The 27,776-nt window shown below is 42.5% G+C and overlaps 2 protein-coding genes across 6 annotated transcripts in view; one reads left to right on the forward strand and one right to left on the reverse strand.

Annotated features, from left to right (window-relative positions):
- The first annotated feature begins 1,616 nt into the window (after positions 1–1,616).
- onecut3b (one cut homeobox 3b) lies at positions 1,617–14,993 on the forward strand. Its single transcript, XM_044366977.1, has 2 exons — positions 1,617–2,697; positions 12,006–14,993. The coding sequence occupies exons 1-2, from the start codon at positions 1,617–1,619 to the stop codon at positions 12,365–12,367; spliced, it is 1,443 nt and encodes a 480-aa protein (XP_044222912.1). The 3' UTR covers positions 12,368–14,993.
- Positions 14,994–19,432: 4,439 nt separating this feature from the next.
- LOC122993811 (leucine-rich repeat and immunoglobulin-like domain-containing nogo receptor-interacting protein 3) overlaps positions 19,433–27,776 on the reverse strand; it is a 40,052-nt gene continuing 31,708 nt past the window's right edge. For all 5 annotated transcript variants that reach the window (XM_044368266.1, XM_044368265.1, XM_044368268.1 and 2 more), the window contains exon 4: positions 19,433–27,756. In XM_044368266.1, the coding sequence (XP_044224201.1) occupies positions 27,187–27,756 (570 nt within the window). In that variant the 3' untranslated portion in view covers positions 19,433–27,186. The remainder of the gene's footprint in view (positions 27,757–27,776) is intronic.

Here is a 27,776-nt window from a genome sequence, read left to right on the forward strand (position 1 = left end):
ATATGTGTATTTTATAATTATGTAACATACATCTGTTGCACATACAGTGGGCCTATGTGTTAAATAGATGTTGCTTTTATGTGTCGCATATAGGTCATATATGGAACTATTCAAAATAATTAAAAACTTAATTTTTGATCCGAGGGAACCGTGAGCACAGATTCCTAAACCGAGAGTGCAGATTTACACATGGATCTTTGTTTGTTTTTCTCAGCTGACCCCGGGGGGCCTCCGTACCTCGAGCTGTCCGAGTGTCCATTTATTTCTGTTATTGAAGAGACTGACGAGACAGATAACACACTGAAGCTCTGCATGTCTGCAAAATAAATAGAAACAAGTGTAGCTTTACACACAATTGAATAAAATGAATATGGGGCACATAATTATTAATATGTGATAACATTGTTGAAAAACTTTTCACTTTACCTCATTACACCACTACATTTTTATATAAATTATTGTTTTAACATAAAATCACAAGTGATCCAACCGATCAAGTCAAGAATATGTGTTCATTCAATTATTTAGTGTTAAAGATGCTTTCTGTCGTTATGAATTCCTTTTGATTTAAATCAGGCCACCTCTCCGTCCATTAAGGCTGCAGACAGACAAGTGTGACAGGTGAAAATACAATCTCATAATAAACGTAAAACACATTAAAAACACAATAATATTTTGTTTATAGACGCTCATTCTCAGCTGATAAAATCCCAAACTTCATCTCTGGACTTAGTGAACTTCACACAAACCAAACAAACGCGCTGCAGCGTTGGGATCCTAACTTTGTGACCTCCTTCACCCTCCTCCCAACCCCCCTAACCGGCCTGCGCCACGTCATTAATCTCTGTCAATCAATACTTCGATCAAGTTTATCACTAAGCGCATAAATGCAAAACCATACAGTCCGTGGGAAAACAAAGTTTATCTGCAAGGAACTCCTGTGTCCGGAAACAGATAGTGACTGTATATTTTACACATATTCCAGCCAGGACATCATCTGTCTGTCTCTGACACTCGTACAAAGGTAAACGCGAAATACGCACGTGCACACGCCAGCGCACAAACGTCAGAGGCACTGTAGTAACTATTTACAGCTTCTCAAAAGTAAATAAAAACTGCAGGGTCAGTTAAAAGTCTGAGATATGTGTGACAGTGTGACATTGTTTTTTTTTCACTAGCCGCGATTTCATCCCAATGAGGAAGACTATTTAGAAAACTCTGCTCGTGCCCGCCCCACATTTTAAATACAAGGAGGCGCGCTCCCATCTCTCTGACACGCGGCTCAGCCTGCTCTTAGTGGAAGCGCTGTTGGACCAGAGATGAGATATAGCCCGGGAGAGCTGCCATCCACGTGAATGCATAAAGCGCCACGACGCCGCGGAGACGCTCGGTTCTGTACCTGCGCTGGAACATCAGAACTTATCCACAACACTCTGGATTGATCGGAGAATCTTAATCAATGGATTGGCGTTCAAATGGTTTGGTAATTTCATCGCTCCAGGAGGGCTAGGGGATTATAGAAAGCGCGAGTCCCTGGGTGAGAGACAGGAGTGAGAGTGAGAGACAGGGGGAGAGGGTGGGGAGGGTGGGACAGGGGAACATATATCCTTTCAGATATGGAGCTCACCATGGAGAACCTTCACAGCGTCTCCTCGCACTCCCAGGCGGGGGACCTCATGAGCTCTCCTCACGGGCGGCCGTCACCGTCCCCCAGCTCCACTCCCCGGAATCTGGTCTCGCATGCTCCAGGCGCGCGGTCAGCCATGGTCTCCGGCATGGCCTCGATCCTGGAGGGCTCCGGTGGGGACTACCGGACAGACCCGTCCGCGCTGTCCGGACACCTGCACCAGTCTATCAGCATGTGTGAGACCGGGATGAGCCTTAGCAACACGTACACCACCCTGACCCCCCTGCAGCATCTACCTACGATATCCACAGTCTCGGATAAGTTTCACCACCCGCACTCTCACCACCATGCTGCCGCCCACCAACGACTCTCCGCAGGGAACGTCAGCGGCAGCTTCACGCTGATGCGGGACGACCACCGGGGACTCGCCTCCATGGGCAATCTGTACAGTCACTACCCCAAAGAGATGTCCGTGTCCGGCATGGGCCACGGCTCGCTCTCCCCGCTGTCCAGCGGGCTGGGCTCTTTGCACAACTCCCAGCAGCCGCTCTCATCTTACGGTCCAAGTGCGCACCTCTCCGCCGACGCTAAGATGCTCTCTCCGGTGTCGGGGTTTGAGTCCCACGCCTCCATGCTTTCCAGAAGTGATCAAGAGCACCTGGCCAGGAGTTTAGGGGGTCATGGTCATGGCATGATCTCCAACCTCAACGGCATGCACCACCACCCACACAGTCACCTCCACTCCCAGGCGAACGGCGCGGTGATGCTGGGGGATCGGGAGAGGCACGGCCACGGAGGCGGCCAGGGAGTAGCAGGGTCAGGCGTCCAGGCGGAGGAGATCAACACAAAGGAAGTGGCTCAGAGGATAACGGCCGAATTAAAGCGGTACTCCATCCCGCAGGCCATATTCGCCCAGAGGATCTTGAGCCGGTCGCAAGGAACCCTCTCAGACCTGCTACGGAACCCCAAACCCTGGAGTAAGCTCAAGTCAGGCCGGGAGACTTTCAGGAGGATGTGGAAGTGGCTGCAAGAGCCCGAGTTTCAGCGGATGTCTGCTCTGCGGCTGGCCGGTAAGATACCGCCCTTTAAGTGTTATTATTTCACATGAAACTGATTAACTTTAAGAGACAGCTCGGTCATCTTCCACCGTTATGATCCAAAATTATAAACATACACAAACAAACTTCCGCAGGCCTAAAAATTTCAGCACCACGGACAGTTCAAGCTGCCAAAACAAAGCGCGCAGAGGCACAGCGGCTTCATCACTGAAATGAACTGTTTCCTCCTAAAACCTGAAACAAATATAGATTGTTTATAGAGAGAAACAAGTCTAATTGTGCTTAATGTAGAGCTCTAGTAAGCAAAGGTATTCACGGTTGCTTTGGGCGTGTACATTTACGTTTACGCGGGCTGTTGTAGACTACATTTGCAGGTCTATATTTTTGATCGGCACATAGCAAATCGTCATTGATTCACAATAAACCTCGAAACAGTTGCCCTCCCCCCCGACGCTTTTTCTTTTTCCTCTCTGTCCGACTATAAACACACGGTGGTGCAGGTGGTGGTGCTGGTGGCTTCTGGGCCAACTAGTTGCGCGGGAGAAGCGGGGTGACCCCAGGCTGACTGATCAATACGCCAGTTCCCACTCTCCCTTTTAAATGTGGCACACGGATCAATATTCGTATCGGAGCTGAAAGACGCAATAACCGCACTCTCGTCTCTCCGGCTTTTCATTTAGTGCTCTGTAGTAAAAGCTCTAAATTTAGAACATAGACAGGTATGATCGCTCAAACTCATTACTGGTGTGAGCTTTTTACGCAGGACTTCCTCTGCGCCTTCAGTGGAGCCAGATGAGCTTGAATGTGATCATGAGTTCATTTGATTATAAAACTTCTTAAAATTACAAATTAAAAAAATAAATAAAACATAGATTATACATCTTGTAGCTCTTCATCCAACCCAGCCTACATATGAGCCCCCAGATCTAATTCAAGGCAGCCTTAAGAACTGTTCTGATGAAATATTGATTGCAACTGGGATGGGGAGCAGGGACCAGTATACACAAGATGATATAGAGAATATGGCCTTTTTCATGCTGTAAAAACCTGTAATTATGTACTACTGTTGGATTCAATATACTCAGAAGAATAGATCTCAAAAAGTGCAGCCGCTGTGTAAAATACATCACAGTTATACACCTGATATCCTTCTTTCCAGATGAATATTGCAACATTAGATTCTGCAGAATCAAGTGCCTACAAAAAGTATTGAATCAGACAATAGATAGATAGATAGATAGATAGATAGATAGATAGATAGATAGATAGATAGATAGATAGATGGGGATTAGTAGCTGAGGCTTTGAGTGTCATTAATAGTGTAGTTCTGTCCTTTCAGTGTTTGCCTGGCTTTGCACATAGAAGATCAATAAGGCCGTTTCCCCTTCCCAACCCCCTTCTCTCCCACTCCCTGGTGCTCTCTCTCTCTCTCTCTATTTTTCTTTCTTTCACTCTCTCTCTTTCCCTCTCTGCAGCACATGACAATAATATCACTAATCTTTCACTGGTTAACCTGGCAACAAGCAGGCAGGTTGTTTGGCAGAACAAAACAAAGCAAAACAAACAAAACAAAACCCTGATTGTAGGACGAAGGGAGAGGGCGAATGAGAGCTGATGTTTCATAAACTTAAACAATGCACACAGCCATTTTCCCATCCTCCAGATCCCATCTTTTAATGCCCATCAAAGTTGCTCGTCCCATGAAAGATTAATATCGGTCTGCTGTTTCTCATATTTTCTGAAGAATCCAAATGGACAAAAATTGGGATGTACAAAACTTCAGTCGGCCCAGATTTAGTGCAAAAGTGAGAAAAGCAAAACTGACATGTGGAAAAAGAGCTGGGGGAGCCAGGAGATGCCATTGATTGAGCGAGGGCAGGCAGGTTTGGCTTTGTGTGAACAGCCAGATAGAGGCAGGGTAGTGAAAGGATCAATACCAACCTTAATAATTGATAAGTATAAGGGAGATGGAGGGGAGCGGGAAGAAAGAGAGAGTGCAGAGAGTGGTGGTGTTAGCGCTTGTAACAGCATCTTCTAGGTAAGCAACATCAAATATGTGGTTAACAGTTGAGGACCACACACACCAACTCACTGCCTAAACACACAGCAAAGGTTGTGTAAGTGGTTTTTGAAGAATCCTGTTTACACCCCCAAAACATCCTGTGAAATGTCAATAGCACAGATCTGACACCAACAAGGATGGTGTAGACTTACCAGAGCTGAAAACTCACATCAGAACCTATTCATGAAGGCTGGAAGAAGAGCATCTCTGACATGTGTAATTTGTAACAAAGGGGGGATGCGATATTTCAAGAGGAATCAGGGCAGGATGGCTGATACTGTATCACAAAACATCAAAAGATCAGAGCTTAAGGAGCTTCTTACAGTAGACAAAGAGCACCAGAGCATCCAGTTGCCTATAATGAGTGCTTTCTGCTCATGTCAGCGAATCCTCAAAGCAATCCAAGGTTGTGATGTCATTTGATTTTAAAGGTTGCTATGCTTTATGGGGTTTGTAATGCGTCTTTATGGAGGCATGCGAGCACATTTCACCAAGTGTGTGTGTGCATGCGTGTGTGTGTGTCTGTGTGAGTGCTTCCACATGCACATGTGTGTGTGACTGGGTTATAGAGTGTGTCTGCACTATACATTGTTCAGGCTTATCTGACTCGCTCTGAATCGGTATTGATTTCCTCTCCTCTGCTCTCTTCGGCTCTCTCATTCTCTCTCTCCCTCTCTCCCTCCCTCCCTCCCTTCCTCCCTTCCTCCCTGCCTGCCTTCCTCCCCCCTTCTTTCTCTTCTGGCTCTGTACCAGCATCAGCAAAGCGGGTCCTTTTGCCTTCCGCTCTTGTTTCATCCCTGCTCTCTGGTCATGTCTTTCTGTAACAGACAGAAGTAATTTTGCAATTTAGCCAATATGCAGGCAGGAGCACTGATGTGTTTGAATGAGAGTGAATGTGTTGGATGGACAGGTTTTATATGACCTCATAGAAATGCCAAATATTTGAAATGACCTTTCATGACTTACACCTGATCAAATTATTAATTTCGGGCATTTATGGCCACCCAACTCTCCCCAACACTCTAATCAATCTCATCATTTTAACTCAACCAAACAACAGAAATAATGTGATTTGTGTACAGTGTGCATGGCTGGCTTCATTTAAAATTTGATATCTGTAATATTGCTAGTTAGTAGAAATATATTCACTTTCCTGTTGAAGTATAAACTGTCTTAAGGTCTAAAGTTGTTGATTTGATGTATCTCTAAATTCAAGCTCTTTATTTGGAGTCCAGCCTTACTTTGTTTTGGTAAACCTTCTTCAATTGCCTGATGGTTCTGAAGGGACAGTTCCTGTGAGGTGATTTACTTGTAAAGACCAATAAAAAATTTAAAGAGTCGATTTGTCTCATTAGACATAACTTGTTCCAACATGAGACTCTCTTTTGCTCTGTATGTGTGTGTGTGTGTGTGTGTGTGTGTGTGTGTGTGTGTGTGTGTAAGTAATTGCTTGGAGCTATATTTTAGACCAGCCTAATTTTTTTTAGCGAGACCCTGTATAGTTCAAGTCACATCATTTCCCAATTAGCCATATTTTATTTATTAAACTAACCGTCAGACATCGTTTAAATACAATTAATCCTCAAACTGGGAATGTTTTTATCCAGATTCATTTTTTTTCAAAAAAGTAAATTTCAATATATTTTAGTTTAGCTTTTGATGATAGTCAACAGCTTCTAAAATTATAGTTAATTTTTAAAAACTGCGTGGAATCTATATATATACCGCTGTTGTCAGAGGTGTGTTATAGGCCGCATGTTGTTTAATAATCCTTCTTCTGCTTCTCATCAAATCAGATATGTTCCGTGATAAAAAATAAAACAACAGCATTTGCTACAAAAACGATGCATGAAAACGATTATAAATACGTTGTTCGAGGCATTAATACGTTTTTCAAAACTAAAAACGCTGAGTAGGCTTTTTAAATTCCTGTAATGACATCTGCATTTTAACTAAAGCAACGATCATTGACGTTATATTCTATTACGCTGCTGCTTTCTATTAAATGTTTTTAGGCGTTTCGATAAATATGTAAAGACTCATTTTTAGTTCCCTTTTGATTTAAGAAGTAAATTTAATTGCTTTCAGTTTTATATTATATTATTATAGATAGAAGCTCTCTGGAGAGAAATTTAATCTTGAGTTGTATTGAAGTAATAAATAAAGTACGTTATTTTCTTTGGAAGAAAAAGGAGAGGCATATATAAAAAAACCCATTTAAAAGTACAAGCCAAGCAGACGGTTTATAGACTGCAAGCCGATATCTGATAGGCTGTAAAGCTGCCGATCACTTGTCTCAACAAGACAACACAGGCTTTACACTGACACATAAACGAAAGCTTTCAAATAATCCAATCCTAATCAATTGAGAGTATTTTAAGGATGCAGGGACGGTTTGGTTTGGTGTCACCGCTGCTGTGTGTTAGTAGCTGGGGAGAGAGCTATTCGGGCGTTTTACTTCCCAGCAATGAATAGGCCTATAATATGATCAATATAATCAATAACCGTACATCTGAGAGGTGTGACAGAGAGTGATTGACGCAAAACTGTTTCTCGCCTGCAGTAGTCCGTCCAGGGCGGGAGAGGGCCCGTCTCACCGCACACAAAGCCCGATCTCATCCGTCCGTCCAGGCGCCGGCTAGCAGCAGCACGGTGCGGTTAGTTCACCGTCTGCCCCTCATGCCCCCCCCATCTTCCCCTTCCCTCCCTCCTTCCCCTCACACACACACACACACACACACACACACACACACACACACACACACAAACACACAAACACACAAACACACACACACACTCATACAGACACACACACACACTTTCTCTCTCTCTCTCTCTCTCTCTCTCTCTCACACACACACACACAAACACACGCACACAGACACACACAACACACACTTTTGAAACTGATTTTTTAATGATAAATTATCAAATTGATTTTTATTGTTTGATAGTTTCCTGCAGCTACAAACTAATTGATTTTTTTTTTGTTTATATTGGTGGTTCTTTAGAATCACATCATCACCACATCACAGGATATAGATAGACGGCCTTTTAAGTGTGACTCACATCCACTTTGGTTTTCATCTCACTGTGGTACCTCCAGCTGCCATCTGAAAGAGTCACATTTCCTCTTGCACATTCCACAATTCAAAAACACAACAGGCAAAGTATCTTCAGACAAAATCTTGTTGTTATTTAGAGTCTGGAGTCAGTGTTACTCAGCTATAACACAGCTATAATCCACTGGTTTTATTAATGATTGACTGTCAGTGATAAAGGAGGGGATTTAAAGACCCTCTCCTCTCAAAAAAGTTGTTTATTGTTATTTAACTCAGATGTTTGACCTTCATTGTGCAGAATTTGACACTTTATCTGCTGAAGGAGGAAGGTTTTCCTGTGCTCACCTTAAATATGTACTTACCAGCATAATTTGTGACATGATAACTAGTTTGGAAGCCAGTAATGGTCCAATATGCAACTTGCAGGAGTTTGATGCGGAAACTTGAAGCCTCCAGTGCACAAACACTGAGAATGGACTTTACAGTGAAGGAGGAGATATTTATTTATTTATAGCACCTCAGAACAAAGTTACTTGGTGCTTTACAGTAAAAAAAAAGAAGTAAAAAGTAAATAAAATCCAAAACATGAAAAACAAGATAAAATAATCCAGAAAAACTACACAAGTTACCATCAGTTATGAGAAAGCCAGAAGATAAAAATGAGTTTTAAGTAGAGATTTAAAAGAAGATACTGAGTTTGAGTTTTGGGGCACAGACAGCAGACAGAGGTTGAGGAACCATTAATAACGCCCTGCTCAAGCATCATCAGGCTCATATGTGGTGATATCTTGTGTCTAGCAGTTAAACTTTGGAATTTAAAAATATTAGCATATTCATTTTGGATTTCTTAAGGAGAGAGAAGGAGCAGGTGTAATTTTAAGAATATCAAACACACACATTATTATTCAAAGTTTTATTAGAACATGTCTGCAGGGGATCTTTAAAGAAATTTGGCACTTCTGGATATAAACGTTCATCCAAACCAGTGATTTTTGTGCCCTAGCTTGCTCTTAGCAGTACATCCCTATCAGGAAATCACATGTAATATAACACAAAAGTCATCCCCCATCCACCCATTGCCCTTCTCATCTTCATCTATATATGTGCACAGTCACTTACAGGGGAAGTAGAAACAACAGCCACTTAGGTGATGAAGCAGAAATGCTCTTAAATGATGCACGAGTGCAATTTAGAGCCAGGGAGTTAAACATTGGATCAGCCAGAGGTTGAGATTAAGCAAAGTAGCAGTTGTCATCGTTGACACCAGGACATATGAAAGAGACGACACGAGCAAGTGCCACTTGAGACTGCTCAGTGTCACCGCTTGTCTCTTCAGAAAAGCCCATTTGGTAATGAGGCAACTAAAGATAGCCTACAACGGTTTGGTTCTCGTCTCAAGAGAGGCCCGTTTAATGAGAAGCTCCATCTTTTCCTTCCCTGTGGTCCTATTCATTGCTGTGGAGGGGAATGTTCAGGGGCACAGAGGATTCTCATTTGAAATGGACCTATTGATTATCTGAAATATGTATTGACCAGGCTTGGGCCTTGTGCTAACCCCTTGCTCTCACTTGATGGCGGCTGTGTTGTTCCCACTTCAGGCCTTGGAGCTGCAGAGCTGCATTTGAGCTGATGGAGTAGAACCAGAGTGGTGTTGGCATTGTAAAATGGCCGGTAGCACAAGTTGTTCGAAAACAGGCATTACATATTAAATTATCACTATATTAGCACTAGCATTCAGTCATTACATTAGGGAGTATTGAGTTTGGTTTGAGACAGCACTTAGAGAGCCGCAAGGAGATTCTGGCATGGCTGGGCCTGAACCAATTGAATAAACGTTCCATGAAATGGTTCTGAAGTGCGGATCAATCAATATGGGGGCTATCAATCTGAGGGCAAATTAAAACAATTGAGAAAAACAACAAGAGGAAAACAGTTGAGGAAGTCTTAGAAGGGATGGAGTGATGTGTCTGTGGAGATGCTCTAATAGGAACAAAAGAGAGCATCACTGTTTACATGCATTTTGCTGAGGAAAAATATCTTGTAATTATGCTTTGCTTGCAGTAACAACGCATGAACAATGGCAATGCAAACACATGCACGCTCACACACAGGCTTGCATGTGCACATTCATATTGATCCCCCCCCCAGTCAAATCTGTTTACTGCTGTTGTCTAAACCTGCTGTAAAGTCATCAATCATTTGCATACACCACCTCCACACTGCAGCCAGCCTTTCTCCCCCCTTTCGTCCTCTCATCCTTCCCCTTTTGCCTCCCTCCCACAGGCACAGTCCTCTGGGATTGGCTAAATATCAGTCCTCACTTTGTTTCTGTCTTTCTTTCACGCACGCCATATAGCTTGCGCACGCGCGCCCTCTTTCTCAAAAATAAAAATCAGTGACATGTTATGAGAGACATTCCTTTGTCCTCCTCCAGAGCTCTCAGACTGGATGGCTACCACTCTTTTTTTACGCCACATCTCCTTTGTTCCTCCACAGATAAACAATTTCTTCTCCATCTGTCTGTCACAAAGCGCGCTCCCGAGCCATACTCCCCAGCGCGAGCCAGTGCACGCGCTAACTCCACACACACACACACACACACACACACACACACACACACACACACACACACACACACACCTCGGTCTCGCGGATCGATGGGGATCGATCGGGTGGGGAAGGGAGCCCTGATTACTGGACCACGTGTTCGGGAGAAAACCGCGGAAAATCGATCATTGCAGCTTTTTAGGGCAGCAGAACAGAACAGACTCCCTCCAGTCTCCACAGCTACAGCCGAGCCTACTGACGGTGCATCCAGGCACGGCAGACCGCTTCTTTGTCAGCATTTCACATCACGCTCCTCCAGTTTCAACAAGACGCACACAGACCCACAATCAAAACCATTTTACCCCACTTGCCCGCGTTTTCCTTAAGATCATTTTGTCAGTAGACACAGAAAATAACATGAAGCAAATTGTTCACAAAGAGAAATAACAGTTAAAATCATCCTCTCATATTTAGCCACTGTGGCCCACTGACTAATTAGACTCCTTAATGTTTGTTTATTGTCATATTTTACAGCAGCTGTGAGCAGAGACCTTTAAAAACGAACCTTTGTGGAGCATTCAAGGACAGATCCAAGTGTTGGTAGCAATGTGCTAAAAGGCAGATTACTGCATATAAATTATGTAATGAATATAAACAAATATACATGCTGGTAGTAAAAAATATAGGCTAATCTGAAAAACAGTTGTTTCTTCTATTTAAAGAAATGCTGTTTAGCAGTTTACTCTTATTCTCAGATTGTTTTTGAACACACCAATAGGAAGAGTTTTCAAACTGGTTCCTGTTTGCAGCTGCTGTAGGCACCCACATGATGGTAATTTAACTTTGACACGAAAATAGTCTAAAGGCAACTAAATGTTGACTGCTAAGCAGGTTTCATAGCTCCTCAAGTTGATTTTAATGCTATAGTAAAATGAATGGTAAACAAACACTACCTGGAAGGTAAGAAATCAATCAGAAAATGTTATATTATGCTTTGGAAAATAGATGATGTTGAATATGTATTAGTGAAAGGCTGGGAACTTGCAAAAGCACCCTAATGTTCATAAAAGGATCTCCAGGGTGTTTCAGCACTCTGCTTTGGGAAGCAATGCGTTAGGTGAGATCGTGACCGGATGTCTCAGTTTTGACTTTTATCGTCTGTCATGAAATGAAAGGAGACGTTTTAATTTGGCCTCTTTCACTCTGCAGTGTCGACTCGCTGACTTATTGCTTTTCTTTTTGCCTTTCCACTTCCCCTTTGTAGCCTGCATTCCCATCATGTTACATGTTGTGTGTGTGTTATTTTCATCTTTCCATTCAACACAATCATGATACACATTCAGCTGAACTGACAATAAACTGAACACAATATTACAACTCAACATCCATGCATGCACACAAACACCTGCCACTGGTCCATTTTTTAACCCTTTGCTTTCACACTCTGACTTTAACCATTTTAACCTTTCATTCATTTTCACTCTTGATTTCTTTCTCTGATATTTCCCTTTTTGTCATTATTAGGTGTCATCATGTTTATTTTGTAGCCATATATTCTGTATTTAGTACATTTACAAAACCACTGAATATTTTAATGGGAATAAAACTCATCTCTCTTCTTCTGCCCTTTCTCCTCCTCCTCTCTCCAGCATGTAAACGTAAGGAGGAGGACCGAGGACGAGAGCGCAACCAGGTGCCAAAGAAGCAGCGACTGGTCTTCACCGACCTGCAGCGTCGGACCTTGGTAGCCATCTTCAGAGAGAACCGCCGCCCCTCCAAAGAGATGCAGATCACCATCTCCCAGCAGCTGGGCCTGGAGCTTTCCACCGTATCCAACTTCTTCATGAACTCACGCCGCCGCTGTACGGACCGCTGGGACACAGAGGAGCACAGTCACGGGGTGCACGGACACGGCCATGTGCACACTCCTCACGGAAACAGCAACAACAACAACAACGCCTCTCCAATCCACCCCGGTACCTCCTCTGCGACCACTTTCTCTAAGGCCTGATGCTGGCAGGACGGATGGTTGAACAGATGTGTGGAGGATGGAAGTGGGGGTGTGTTTTTCACTAAAGGAGTGAGCTTTAACTCCAATCCTGCAGAGCTACAGTGTGTGTAGCTGTTTGCTTCAGACCATTCATCTGATTCATCTGCTCAACATGCTGATAACTTGTGCAGATGAATCAGATCTTTTCAACGCTCCTTGTGTTTTTCTTTTAATCTGAATGTTACTCTTAGGGACTAAGTTACATCTCAAATTGTGGCTTCAAACCAAAGATCCAGTAGCTTTAAGAGAGTTGCCCTCAAACAACCACACGTGGCTCTTAGTAAATCCACTAAAAACCAAAGAAAATCACTTTACACTAAACCACACTGTGCTGAATAGAGTAGACGGATCTATTATGAAGGTTAAGACCTTGAAAAGGGAGGATTTTACTCCAGGAACCGTGCAGGTTTTCCTGTTGTCAGGGTGTAAACACACCAAAGAATCACACATGACAGGGAACTGATAGCTTTAAGACAGGAAAACCTTGAACAGCCACAGGTTACTCTTCAGAAATCAGCCAGAAATTAGACAACTGGGACGTGATCAACCACATCTCCTCCTCCTTTCCCCTCATTTCAGACACCGAGGCTGATTGAGAGGTGCGTATGTGTGTCAAGTGTCTGTTAAAACGCTCTCGGCAGGTCCTTTGACCTGCTAACCACATTACCACCTTACAGTTCCGCATCACTGCATGCGTGTGCATGTGTGTAAACGTTCACATGCTGCTGCTGCTGCTGCGTGTGCTCCAGGAGTTTGATTCCGCTGCAGTGATTTGGCCCGTTCCACGTCAGAGCAACAGTGCCACCTGCTGTCCATTTAAACCACATCTGAACATGTTCTGAGGATGTCGATGTCCTGTGTAGTTACAGCTCATATCTCCAGCAGGCCTACAACGAAACTGTAGATTTCTATTTGGATGCAGATACCAAATACTCTATATAAGCATAAGTGTAGCCCCGCAAACACCAAACACACTGAGACAACATGATAGCCACACACCCTTTGATACACATTTGAATGTTTGTTTCTTAAGACTTCTTGTTGTAATGGCTACACGGCCGCTTGAGAGGTTATTTTCAGGTTACATGAGGAGAACAATCATAAAGGGACGGCACCCCCCCAACCCCCCCCCCAACGTTAAGAGTGTCGTCCCCGGAGTGTAGGGAGCGAGGGAGCGAGGGAGGGAGGTCTGCTCTGTTCTAGTGGCCAAACGCAGGAGGTCAAATGTCACAATATAGGATCCTGAGTGCCAATGATGTTTGCCTCTTTATGATAATCAGTGAACAGGTGCAGCTCGCTCCGTTGCAACACGCCCCCCCCCCCCCCCCCCCCGCTGTGTCTGGCCTGTGTCATAACAACCTTCAAACTGCGAGCACTATGGGCACGTTGCCTATTCCATACCTCAGATTTAAAAAAAAAAAAACATGACTTTATTGATGTGATCCACATGAAACACGATGAAAGTGTAAATAATCTTTGATTTCATCTCTCTTTCCCTCTATCTTATCTATCCTCTATTTATCTACTCTCTTGCTACTCCCCCCGTTGTGTCTTTCTTTCTCTTTTCCCTCCTTAATATTGATGCGGGTAATAATAGTACCATAGACACATGGTTTCTCTCTCATGACTATTGTGCTATGTTGTGCTGATATGTAAAGAAGCACCTTGTCGACAAAATGTAAAAACTTAAAGATGAAAAAAAAAACAGAAAGAAGAATCAACATGTCATAGACTGATCCTATGCACAGACAAGGAAGGGTTACCATGAGTGACTAACTGTGCATTTATGTGAATACCTGTGTGATGGAATAGATGGACCTCTTCCTTGATCTCTGGACTTTGAATCCCTTTGAACTTGGACTGTCGCTGCATTCCTCTGCTGATGGTGTTTTTTGGTTACCACGAGAGCCGCCTCATTTCCTTTGTGTCTTTCTTATATTTTATTTATTTATCTATTTATTTGTGGGCAAAGCCACTTGTTGTGTAGCATCTTCTAGCGGGAGATAATCATACTAGAGAGGAGACGCAGACAGGAGGAAGAAGGGTGCAGCAGGAGCATCAGAGGCCCATCATCAGACTGGAAGGAAAAAAAAAATCTAAGTGACATTCCTCTGTTAATTTGGGTTGTGGTCGTGCACTATAACAGATTCCCTTTTGGAGGTGTTATTTAAGACTTCCTCTAGAGTCCAGAGGGGAAAAACTGTAGGTTTTCAGTGCAGATGTTTGTGCAGATACGCTCAAACCCAAAGCAGAGAGTTAGCGGTGGAAACAGTTGTGCGTGTGGCTACCTCACAGAATAGAGTGGACTGTGACACAGCCATCAATACCAAAGATACTTTAAGCCTGCCGTGTCCACACTGGACCTGGGACGTGCACATACACACACAGTCTTGCACATATGCGTACACATACACACACACACCGTTTCTGAGACGTGCACACACACATTTCCACAGAGCAGTCGTGCTGCATGGCAAACACACAGAGGTGTTTGTTATGTGGGAAGAGTTGAGTGCCTTTTTCCTTCAACCAGGGGTTGGACTGCTCTGAACACACACACACACACACACGCAAACATACAGCGTTTAAAGTGAAGGGGGGCACACAAGGGGGAGCAACACTGGAGGGGTCCTCATGATGTTAAAAAGCCACTTTTGTTGTAATTCAAGTAGCACTTTTTTCACACAATTGGTTGCAAAAGATTGTTTACCAACACAATTTTGTTTTTTTTTTAAATATATTTTTTAAATTACTGTGAGATTACATCATCTCGCCATGATACACACATTCACACACACTCCTGCCAGAGATATTTTTGTGTAATTTGTAATCCGAGTGTATGTGTGTGTGTGTATCTGACTGTTTACAATGCCCTCTGATATCCCCCTCTCTCATTGGCTGGCATCCAAACTTAGCCTGTGCAACAACCAACCAATGACCAATCAGTACAAAATTGATTTCCTCTCCCAAAGACATGATGGCCGCCGGTGACCCCGCCCGTCCAAACCCTCTTCGCTGGTCCCTCCGTCCAGGGTAGCATCACACCTAGGCAGGCATGTGTAGACAATTCATCTTGATATACCTCAAATCTTTATTGTAAAGGTTATGTAGTGAAACAATAATGACCATGTTTAGCAATGAGAGTGACATTAAAGTCACAGCAAAATGATTGTTCTGTTTTCTTTTTATTTCTTTAAGGAGCGTGTGAAGTATTTAAGCCGTCTTATGGTTTGACATTTGAGTTGTTTTGATTTCTTTGTGTGTTTGCACGTTGTCCTTTTTATGCTTAAGAGAAAGACTAAGAACGTCTCTGAAATGAAGAGGGCATAGGGAATAAATAAATTGGCATTAAAAGACATAATATATGATTAAGTAAGAGAGGAGAGGAAGACATCACTGACAAAGGATTATAAAAACAAAGCAAAGTGTGGAAATTGAGAAAATCAAGGTCAAAATGACACATCAAGGACACTCTGCGTTCTGTTTTGCATCTTTTTTTTTGGCTTATTTTGTGTTTGAAGATTGTCTCCTATGTGTGTTAAAGTGATTCCCATATTAAAAAAAGAGAACCAACCAAAGCACCTCTGTCATTAGGGGTGGGATGAGCGATTCTTTTATGCATGGATACTATATAAGTGTATATAAACTGCAGGATGAACTGTACCTCTACAGGTGGAGGAGAGGGGGAGAAACAGGGAAAAAAACAAAACTGGGTTTTGGTTTCTAAGTAATCTTTACATTCTTTTTTAGCTCTGTCTTTTATGTGATGTGTATTTGTATAAAATATGTGTATTTGTATGTGTATCAGCTTCATCACTGTGTCTCCCTTCTGATCTCTATCAGTTGTAACCCCCTCCCTTTGTGTGGAAATAGTCTCCACACTGTATTTATCCTTTGTTTCATCACACAGGTGCGAGTGTGAGTTTGTGTGGTGCGTACGTGTGAGTTTCTTTGTTATGTTCCTGTATTTCAGCTCATCCGTATTTAATCTCGTGCTAACTTCGATCGGCCTGGGTGTTTGTCTGCTTTAGGAGCTGGCTGAAGCCTAAACAAACAGACAGCCAGGCAGCTGACGTACGGTTTCTTCCAGTGCATCAAAATAGCGTCATTTGCTTTTCCTTCAGACAGACCTCAGAGCTCTGGAAGCCCCAGTGTCAATGTTCTCTCCCTCTTCCCTTACCAATCAATCAATCAGAACCAAGTGTCTTTGTGATGGTAGAAGACAATCAATTTCAAATAGAGCAGAGACAAAAAAAAGAGAAGAAGGAGGGAGAGAGAAAAAGAGCGATGGAGGAGGAGGGCAGTGAAACTGACTGGACAGGAGAGATGAGAGGGAGAGAGGAAGGATGGCTCTCAGAGAAATGTGTGTGTGTGTGTGTGTGTGTGTGTGTGTGTGTGTGTGTGTGTGGTCACCTTTAACCTCTGGAGAGTGACCTTTACGGTGGGGGCCAAGGCACCCAGGACCCCACTCCCCTGGTGGGGAGGATGGATCTGACTTGTTAAGTGGACACCTAATCGAAGATGTTGATCAAATGCCTGCAGACATGCACATACAAACACGTGCACAAACACACACACACACACACACACACACACACACACACACATATATATATATATATAACACACACACACACACAGCCATCACCCACAGAGCTGTTCTTCTGATCTTCATCTCATGTAAGTCTGTCAGTCACGTTTGTCTGCCTTCACCCCATAAAGTAATAACTGGAACAAATAATACACCAAGTGATAAACCAATATGGTTAAATTGTGTGTTTTGACTAAAACGAATAAAGAAACAAGCAATTGGCTAACTGGTCTTTTCTTTCCTGTGTGATGGTTTCTTACTGTGGTGCTCTGTTGCCATCTTGTGGCATAAAATTAAACTGTGCTTTCTCAGTCTGAGCCTGTTCATAATTTCTCACTATGAGTGATGGAGTCCAGCATCAATGCATAGTTATCTGTCAGAGTCAGAACAGTCTTTGGTGATTTTACATTTTTAGATTCCTGTCTGTGCTGTTTTCTCTGTGCTCTTCTAGGTGGTTTGAAGTATGTGGAGCCTAGTTGGAAAAAGAGTTTTCAGGATTTAGCAATATTTTGATATAACCTGGTGAGAGTTGTGGGGTTGTTTGCTTATGTTGCCAGATCACTGTCAATCAAATCTAATCAAAAAACACCCACACAACCTGATGAAGTAGGTTAACTGAATTTTTGAGTATAAAACTCTTATACTCAACCCTTAGGTGCAATATATGACATTCAGCCACACCAAATGTCACACTAGAGCAGCAGCATCACAGACCAAATCAAATGTGTGTGCTGATTACTCAATAAAGTTTGACAAAAAAGGAAAAGCAGCATATGAACATACAGCTCATGAAACTCAGATCAAATTGTCAAACTAGGCAGTGCTGATCAAATACCGATCAATATTCTGTTACTGCATTGCATTTTTCAGAAAAATATTTTAGTTTACTGTTTAGCTGTAATATGAGAAACTTTGTGATCCATCCACCGGTGAGGAGGGGAACTCCTGGTCAGCTTCCAAAACAAAGAACAGAGAAGCTCGGATAACACACACAGGGAGTGTGACTTCATTCTCTGCTCAGGACGCCATTACTTCACTATATCTTTACATAGTAAATACTTGTTTGTTGACATCTAGCAGGGCTGAATGTTGTATATTGTACCTCTAAAGTCCCCCTCCACTAAAAAATGTGTTTGCAGAATGATGAGTTTGACACTAGAAGGTTGTTTTTACATTTATCTGCTGAGGAGGAAGAGTTTCTCTGTGCTCACTGAAAAGCTGAGTCTAAGTTGTGTACCTACAAGCATAATTTGTGTCATCATAACTAGCTTGGAGCCAGTCGTGGTCCAGTATACAACTTACACAAGTGTGATGAGGAAACTTGAAGCCTTCAGTGCACATATACTGAGAACAGACTTTTCAGTGAAGTAGGAGACATGCTGTGTCCAGTAGTTAAACTTTTTAAATGAAAAATATTTGCATATTCATAGAATATGGATTTTTCAATGAGTGAGAAGGAATAGATTTTTAACAAGGTAATTGATTTTTTTGGGGGGGGAAACTGTATCGGACAAATTTTATTTTTCCAAGCAGAGGATTTTTATATATCTTAAAACATGACTGGAGGGGATCTTTAATAAATAGGATGTTTCTGAACTTTGGACCTTTTAAATTTGGTTGTTGCTAATTTAGTCATGAACTTTATAATTTCACTGAAAAAAACACAAACTTTTAATTTTATTTCCCAATATCTATTTCAAAGCCTTCTTCACAGAGCCAGCAACACAATTCAGTTGGAGAAATACTACATCTAATCCTTCGTGAATTATTTTTGTCAACTTAAAAACAATCAAATTCAAATACACTGAGTCTAAATTGACTGTATGTCATTCCTCTCATGTTTCTAAAACCTTCAAACTCCCAGAACGAATATGAAGACACCAGCTCATTATTCTCACTGATAGGCTCAGGTTGCACAGCATACAGTACGTTACATAGTGTGCCTCTAACTATGTGGCAACAGTTTGGGGAAGGCCTTCTCCACGTTCAACATCATAATTCACAATAATACACAATGCTGCAGGTCCTTCAACACTTCTGGATGAATTGAGATGCAGACTGTGAGTTTTCTATTATGAAGATCCAAAGTGCTCAATATTATATACATAAATAAGACATTTATTTCATACTGACAAAGTCTTTGGCTGCCATTAAGACAAAGAAACATTTATTTATTCATCACTTTTGCTCTCCACGCTTATCAACATCTGTTTCTGACCTAACAAATGGGAGCAAATCACTTCAGGCAGCCTCAAACTCTTGTGGGAAGCCTTTTCTAGAAGAGTGGAGGCTGTTATAGCATCTTATTGCGCCTGTAATTTTGAATGACATGTTTAACAATCACGTCGGCCATGTAGTGTAGCTTTCATGTGTGCGGCTGTTTAAACATCAGGCGACTCAAGCAGGCGACGAAAAGAGACACAGGACACTTTTGACAGAGTCACATCATGCTTTTATGACGAAAAGGAGTTCATTTACAAGACAGACAGTATATAAAACATACATTGAAATAAAAAAAGAACTCATACGTGTTTTATAGACAAATACATTATTGTCTTATCCTTTCCGTTTGAGACCAAGCAGCCATGGGACTGAGCAAAACGTGGGTGATCCCTGGAGAAAAGAAGCAGCAGTTAAGTCCTCTGTTACTATACCTACAATATTTACAGTTCAACAGTCATTTTCCTCTGTCAGACATGGCAAGGAGGTCTACAGATTTGATGACATGATATGGCTAATAGATCTAATATGTACAGTTTCTGTTCTTCACATCCAAGGATCCACACATCACGGTGCAAAATATGAATGTTATAATTCAGGTACAGCCAGAGAGGATGAGAGTCCAGATTTGGTAATTACTGTATAACAGTCTCTTTTATGAGCCAGTAATATGCTTTAATGATCGATCATTTCACACCATTCGATCCAACAAGCTGAATAGCTTGTCTTTATATTAGCTCTGCATTTAGTTGGAGCCCTCAGCACCCATTCCTAGGTTTCAGAAGTCAGCAACGGCCATGTCAAAGAGGAACAAATATGCATTAGCGCAAAAACTAGGACTATTCTATGAAATGTGTTCTGAAACGTTTAACGAGGTCGGTGCCAGGTTGATAGAGAGAGAAGCAGAAAGCGAGAGAAAGAAAGAAAGGGGAGAAAGAGAGAGAAGCGGGGAGAGGGAAAGAGGAGAGAATACCCCAGCCAAATGTTGGAGATAAACTTGATAATTTTTCAATATTATTAGAGTATCAGAGGGCTCCAACAAATACAGAGCTATAACACAGCTTCCTCCGTAGAGTAAGAGAGGTGAGAGAGCGTTACATTGTCTTTGACCTGGGCAAAAACAAAAGTCAAAATCTGGCACCATCTCGTTTCTTAAAAGAGAAAAAAAGGAAACATTTTAAAAGCTAATGTGGAAACCTAGGAATGAGTGCCAACCAGGTCTAAGAGCTCTGTACGCCTCCTCCTACTCCAGAGGGATTCTGGGAGTGACAAGGTTCAAGATAGATCAATGAAAGTATGTCATTAATAATCATATCCCCATACAGCATTGATCAGTCCCACCATCCTGCTTGGAATATCAATCGCTTTATCTACAGCTTACACATCTGAGCAGATCTGTGTATGTGGATAGATGCGTGTAAAAGTACAATCATCCCAAGTAAACAAGTGATTCTTTGTAGGATATTCGTGAACGCAGGTGCAGGTGATTATTTGCCCCTGGCTTTAATTGGTACCAGATTCAAAACATTTTAATGGTCTCACTTGCTCTAACTCCGAGTACAGCTTGACTTTACAGCAATTTGTTTCAACCAGTCCCATGGCCAGCGACAATGGCACCCATAGCTCTCCATACAAGTGTAGGTGAGAGTTTGGCAAGACCGATCACTGTATACAAAAGGCATGCATAGATTAAACCTGCTATGACCACAAGAAAGAAAGTTGTTTTTCTCTAGAGAGAAGCCGAACGCTTGCCGATCAGCTCTCAGTCATATACAGAAAAAGAATGATACTGTGAGTTATTATTGTTTGTTATGTTAGCGGTGTGACAGGTGGGGCATCAGAAAGTGTTGTCTAATCTACAAACTGAGTCCCAGCAAACCAGGTCACAACTGTTGCTTTTGATCAGATGGAGACCTCTCCTGATAACTACACTTCACTCTCAGGTGGCTGAGAGGAAACAATGTCCCAGACACCCAGAGCAGAGAGGAGGTCACGCTATGGCCATAAGAAAATCAGTGAAGCACTGACTTATGAAGCTAACAGTCAATTTGCTCTCTTTAGTGTTTTGCTGTATGACACTCAGCTATTGTTTATTATTTTCCCCATACATACAATACTGTATAAGCATCAGCATGTGTTGCTGATGCTCACAGTCACCATCAGGGGGCAGTATTGCCATAGAAAGGGGGGCACTTGGAATTGTTTGGTCAAGGTTAAGATGAAGCAGTTTTATGTCCACTGTGCCAAAAGCAATCCTTCAGCAATGCTCTATTACTTGTCCATTTATACCTAAATATCATTTGTATGAATATCTCTTTGTCCAATTAGAGAAACCATCATATGTAATATATTTCTGCCTGACAGATGTGTAAAAAATCTAAAAAAACACAACAAAGTCAGCCTCCAGTGTTTGTAAAGCGCCCTGTTCTCCCCGTTCTGAGAGGTCTGTTATGGAAATGGGATTAATAAACCAAGTAATCACCAAATCAGCCAAGCTCTCTTCTTCATCATTCCATTACTGCTCCTCTCAGCTGTGATAATTCAACTCAAGTCTAATCCAATCAAAACAGCTGTTGTAGGATCTGGAGTGGGAGATAGGGAGACCATTGCTGTATTTAAGCCCAGTCTTAAAGGTGACACTAAAATCTTCCTATTGGCTGAGAAAATCTTACTATTTTCTCAGCCAAAATAGTGAAAGAAGCGCTAAGAGTATTGAGAGAAAAACCTTCTTTCACTGAGAAGTAGAACGTAAACAATGTTACAAACCAAAAAATGAATAATTCAGGCTTAGCTGATAATGACGCCATGATTATTGGTGTCTGGGGTTTGTCTTATTTTGGTCTGGGTCTTTGAAGAGTTCCCCGGTGGAAGGTATCCTGATAGTGAGTTTGGTACTGCTGCTGTAAGTGGGCCGTCAAGACTACGGTACACCAACCCCAGGCAAGGACGAACCAGAGGAGGGAGCAGGGGGATCACTCAGCCTACTTTCTCAAGAATCACAGCAGAGGAGATGAATTGAGCTTGGCTCCACTGGTATCCACAAACACTAAGAGTCTGTCAACCAGACTGAGGCAACGGCTTGGCTCTAAAGCTGTGTGTACTGGCACCTTTTTTCGAGGAGAGCTGCTGAAGAATTGTTTGGCAAGGTGTCAGTTATATCAATTAAAATGTTTAACTTGCTCCAAAAACCTTTGATAATGGACCTCTGAGAGGCAAATGAGCTAGAGGGGACAGATTTATTTCAAAGAGTATTTAGCTTGAAGCAAAAATACATTTCTCCAGGTTTAAAGGACTTGTGGGGCTTGAATAGATGATAGAAGCACTGATTTTCAACCCTGACCGACATGGAAATGTCCAATGAATGAGATGCTTCCTTGTGAAAATGACTCAATGTACCACAGTAGGCAGAAAGTGAGTGTAGGCTTGTAGTCATGGTATTACAACAACCCAACCCCCCCTTTCTACATTTGTAAGTAAAAGTGTGACAAGATATCAGCCAAGGAAATACATACAGTCCATGTGTTTTCATATCCAGAGAAAGATCCCAGAGCGGCGCTGTGCAGAGCGGGAAAGTTGGTTTTTCAGGAATGGGGCAGGGTGCGAGATGGGAACCAATGTTTTTTAGGGAACCTGGGTCACCCCTTTCATCTTTTGTCTTCACCGATCCGATCACTGCTCCGTGTCCGATGGCATCACGAGGAGCAACAAATCATAACACGACGACACTGACTCACCAATCACACGGAACACGTGTCTACTACCACACAACCATATTCCAGCCTAATACTGTGAACAGGGACAAGGGTTGGAAATGTTAAGAAAACAGGGGAAAAGAAGGGGGAGCAGGACGGGAAAGAGCGGGAGAAGGAGAAGAAGATAAAATGAAACACACCCTCATCTACGCTTACATTTGTGATTGATGTTTACACAATAACACCATCGACAATCACTACAGACATTCTCACTGTCTTCTAAACCTAGTTTCCATTGAGAAATACCGGGGAATGGAAACACAAAAGGGTCAGCTCAGGGAGAGGAAACGTCCGTGAAGACAATGTCCTGTTCTCTACCACATGAGAGCCAAAATGGTCGCCGACACCATTAAAGGCAGTTTTAAAAACCAGGCCAATTTGTTCATCTATTCTCATTTGGCTTCATGAATCTTTAAGAGCTGCTCAGTTATTCATCCTGACACAGAAGCCGTGGTTTCATCATCCCTCACAAGGGATAAAAAAAGGAGTTTGCAGGATTATTTTGCAAATGTTTTGAGAATCTGAGATATTCTTTTTACCTGGGGCAAATTATTTCCAAACCACATCACCACCATTAAACAATGTTTTAGTTGTGCTTTGTACCAGAGTTTCCCAACTTTTGTATGTATTCTTTAGCTCTAAATGCTAATATCAGATTATGCTAACGTAATTGACATAATGTTTTATAGGCTGTGTCTGAAATCACTCCCTATGTACTATATAGTGCACTACATTTACCCTCCGTCCATTTATTTGAGTGTCTGAATACTGAGTGTGTAAATGTATGCACTATGTAGTGCCCTCAAAATTTCCACAATGCAATGAAAAAAATAAGTGTCCATGGCATGTACACTACTTTCTGCTAACAATTGCACAATTGCCATCCTCCACATTTTGATGATGACATGACAACAAAAAAATGATTAGTTAGTGTCTGAAATCTTGATTTGCTGCTCGCTACTGAGTTAACTATTTAGTGCCAATTATATTGGGAGTAGTGAACAAGTGAATAAGGGAGTGATTTCGGACACAGCAGTAAAGTAAATTGTGTTATTTTTTGTCAAATGTAATTCACAATTGTTGCATTTTACATATTTATTAAACAACATCTGGCTGAAGTGTGAGTATGTCAACCATATTTAGTTACTTCTTTAATCTAAACAGGTCACATTAGTAAGCTAATGTTAGCTGTGTCAGCTACACGTAACAGCCACGTAACAGTTACACCTGGCAGTTAATGGATTAAGTTATTTAGTATCTCTATGGAAGAACTAGTTTGTGTGGTACATCCTGCTTTAATTTAGTGATACAAATCTTCAGTTAGTAAACACTAAAGGACCAGTGTGTAAGATTTGGTGGCATCTAGTGGTGAGGTTGCAGGTTGCAACCAACTGAATACCCCTTCCATCAACCCCTCCCTTTTAAGCGTGTAGGAGAATCTATGGTGGCCGTGAAACTCGCAAAAAATGCGAAAGGCCCTCACTAGAGCCAGTGTTTGATTTGTCCATTCTGGGCTACTGTAGGAACATGGTGGTGCAACATAGTGGGCTCTGTGGAAGAGTACCCGCTACCTATGTAGATATAAAAGGGTCATTCTAAGGTAATGAAATTACTACGATAACGATTATTAGTCTCAGGTGATTATACACTAATGAAAACATACTTATGAATATTATATTCCATTTCTGCCAATAGAGTCCCCTAAATCTTACACACTCGTCCTTTAAGTTGTAACTGGGCTAAGTTTGAATTTAAGAACAGCTGGTACAACTCGCCCCAGAAGACGTAAAACAATCCAGTATGTAACAAAAAAGTCAAATTTAGATAAAAGTCACCATCTCATGATGTCTACAATTACCTTATGACACCACTACTGCTTTAGATTTTGGCTCATTTCTTGAACAAGATATTTCTCTGCATTTTTGCTTTTAGTTGGCATGCACACTGAGTTGCGCACAACAAGCAGACACACTCTCTAGTGTTTGGGAACTTTGTTAGGTGTTGAGAACAGAACAGTCCAACACGGAGGACGGGGAGCTTTAAAACGGTAAACAGCCAAAAGGTCACTGAGAACAACAACCGAGGAAATTAAAATGAAGGACAAACAAGAAGCAACAGAACACTTCAACGAAAATTTTTTGTTATTTTTTTTGTGTTGTTTTTAAAACCACAGTACTACTCTCCACTATACGATGCACATGGCGTGGGTAGGGTTAACACGACTTCATTTACATTTGAATCCTCGGTCTCCAGCCAGGGACCCCTCCCAAAGGAGGACCCAGTGGGGGTGTATAGGGGATGGGGGTGAGGAGGGGGGATGCACTGGGCTAGGGGGGCAGAGACATTTGCACACTGACCGTCTCAGAGACAGAGAAAGAGCAGTCAGTATCACACTTTGTGATCGCTGTTGTGAATCAATTGGTATGCTTACTTGGGTGTAATTGTGATTGTTGCTCCTCTCAGTCCAAATCAATCTGATGTGGTTTTCTCCTGTGTGTGTGCGTGCGTGTGTGTGTGTGTGTGTGAGTGTGTGTGTTATGGAGTGCAACTATATGCAAGCCCAGCGACAGCAGATGGTCTTGTGATCATCACAACAGCTTGTAAGATGGCAGTGGTAATAATTATTATTATATAACTGAATCATGCACACACTACTGTATAAAAAAACAGTGTTACCAAAAGACAACCTACACTTAGCCTACTATGGCTTTGTTTCTTCACTCAGTTCTCTCTCGGAGAATGAATCTTGGCTTTATGGCTATACACACAGTATTGCTGGAATGTTATCTTGTCACAGAGTTAGTGTGAATGTGTAATCACACTCACTCTGTTGGCTAGTCATTTCACTTTTCCTGAGAAAAGGTGCTATTCATGTGTTGCTGTATGTGCTTTCCACAAATGCTCATTGCCTTCTGCTAGGATGTGTATATGTTTATGTGGAGACCTCTACAGTGTTACCGTGTGTCCTCTGTCTGCCTCTGAGTAGGTCCCAACTCTTCCCGGCTGCTCCCCCCTGGCAGCGCTGGGAAGGTCAGGCATCCACTAACGCAGCAGAGGGCGGGGACAGAGGGCTGGAGGCTGGTGGGTCGTCCCTCTCCTGTTGATGAAAGGCCATGAATGGGAGCTTGTGATGGAGAGGAGGAAGAGGCCACATTGACTTCTTTCTTCCTCTCCCTCCCGTTTCATTCAGCAACCCTCCTGTAGCCCAGTCCTACATCCGCCGCTCTCTCTTGTGTTAGTCGCTATGGTTTCCGTGGCAACCCGTGTCCAGTGGGCTTGACTTCCTAACCAAACCCTCCGGTCCACGGGCTGCCACGGCAGCTCTCGGCCAGTGTGCTCGTCCCAAACTCACACAGCTAACGTTGTCGCAAAATCACACAAAGAAGAAAAGGCCAAATCATGTCTCTTTTTCAGAATGATCCAAATCCATCTCTTCTTAATAGATGTTGTTATAATATAATATTCTACATCCAGGTTTTTGTTTATTAAGCCTTGACCCTATAGAGCCTCTTCACCATTTAGCTGTGGTCAGAATAGATACATCTGACCCTTAGAAAACATATTCAAACTGTCTTTCAAAACCATTTGTTTTATTCAGTGGTATGAATTTACAACTTAACTCTCTACAAGCATGATCCTTAACAAGGCAGGCTTTAGAAGAGCATAGCTACAAATTCTATAAATGAATGGGAGTGAGGTCTTGCTGTATTACATTTCTTTTAAATTCCTGTACTGCACAGAGACAGTACAGGAATTTAAATGAAAAAGGAAATCTTTTTCAATTTCTCATTAATATAACCAAGAGACAGGACTGCCCATATTCCACAGCTCAGTAATCATGCTAATTTACAACTTAATACCTATAATTCTTCACTCTATTATTTGTATCAGGCATGAATGACAAGTAGATCTTTCAAATCTATCAGAATTGTTTTTCCTTACAGTATCACTCAAACATGTTTTTAACCACATGCTGAATAAAACCACTGAGAGGCAGAAAGATCAGGGTCATTTTGTTTTCATTCACAGATCAAACCAAATCGAGACATGGCTCCAGTTTTGATGTGGTCATTCAATTTTGAATAGAGCCATGAACAGCAACTATTATTGCTCTTTCAAACTTCTTTGCGAGTCAGTGGCTGTGTGTGTTTGCGTGTGTCAAACACGTTTTTGGGACGTGTTCATGCCTCCCCCGAGGGACCCCTGGCTGCGTTGTTTCATATCATCTTCATGTTGAACTTCCTGGTCCCTCCCGAGGCGCCTCCAGTGGCGGGCTCGGATTTCCGGAAAGAGTACTCCACTGTGAAGTTGTTCTTGCGTTGGCCGCGTCCTCGGCTCCACACGAACAACAGCAGGAAACAGAAGAGGACCACCCCCAGGAAGGTGATGCAACCCATCGCTGTGGAGACCAAGATGGTGGTCAGGTCCAAGGTGAACTTGAGGAAAACACGCGTGCTGTTCAGATTTGTGTCGTTGAAGAACTCGCCGCTGTACAGCGAGCGGTTGAGAAAGAAGGCTGAGGCAGCGTCTAGCGGCTGGCCACGGACTGTGAGCGTAGCGAAGTAGGTGTCATTGCCTCCGGCGTTACTGGCAATGCAGATGTATGTTCCGCTGTCAGTAAGCTGGGCGTAGCGGATCTCCAGGGTGCCACTCGGGAGAACAGTAATGCGCCCTGAACTCTTAGCAGTGATCCGTCTGCGCTGTGGGGAAATCCAGACAATAGCAGGTGCAGGTTCTCCTTCAGCACGACAGAGGAAACTCACTGGCTGGCCCTCACGAGCGATCACCTGCAGTAAGATGGAGGAAA

The sequence above is a fragment of the Thunnus albacares genome, chromosome 12 (assembly GCF_914725855.1).
Source record: "Thunnus albacares chromosome 12, fThuAlb1.1, whole genome shotgun sequence".
Lineage (NCBI taxonomy): Eukaryota > Metazoa > Chordata > Actinopteri > Scombriformes > Scombridae > Thunnus > Thunnus albacares.

What these genes read in the sequence shown, in the direction of transcription:
- onecut3b (XM_044366977.1), top strand. Translation starts at nt 1,617, where the DNA reads ATGGAGCTCACCATGGAGAACCTTCACAGCGTCTCCTCGCACTCCCAG. An exon ending in GTCTGCTCTGCGGCTGGCCG is followed by an intron (nt 2,698 to 12,005) that starts GTAAGATACCGC and finishes TCCTCTCTCCAG; the next exon opens with CATGTAAACGTAAGGAGGAG.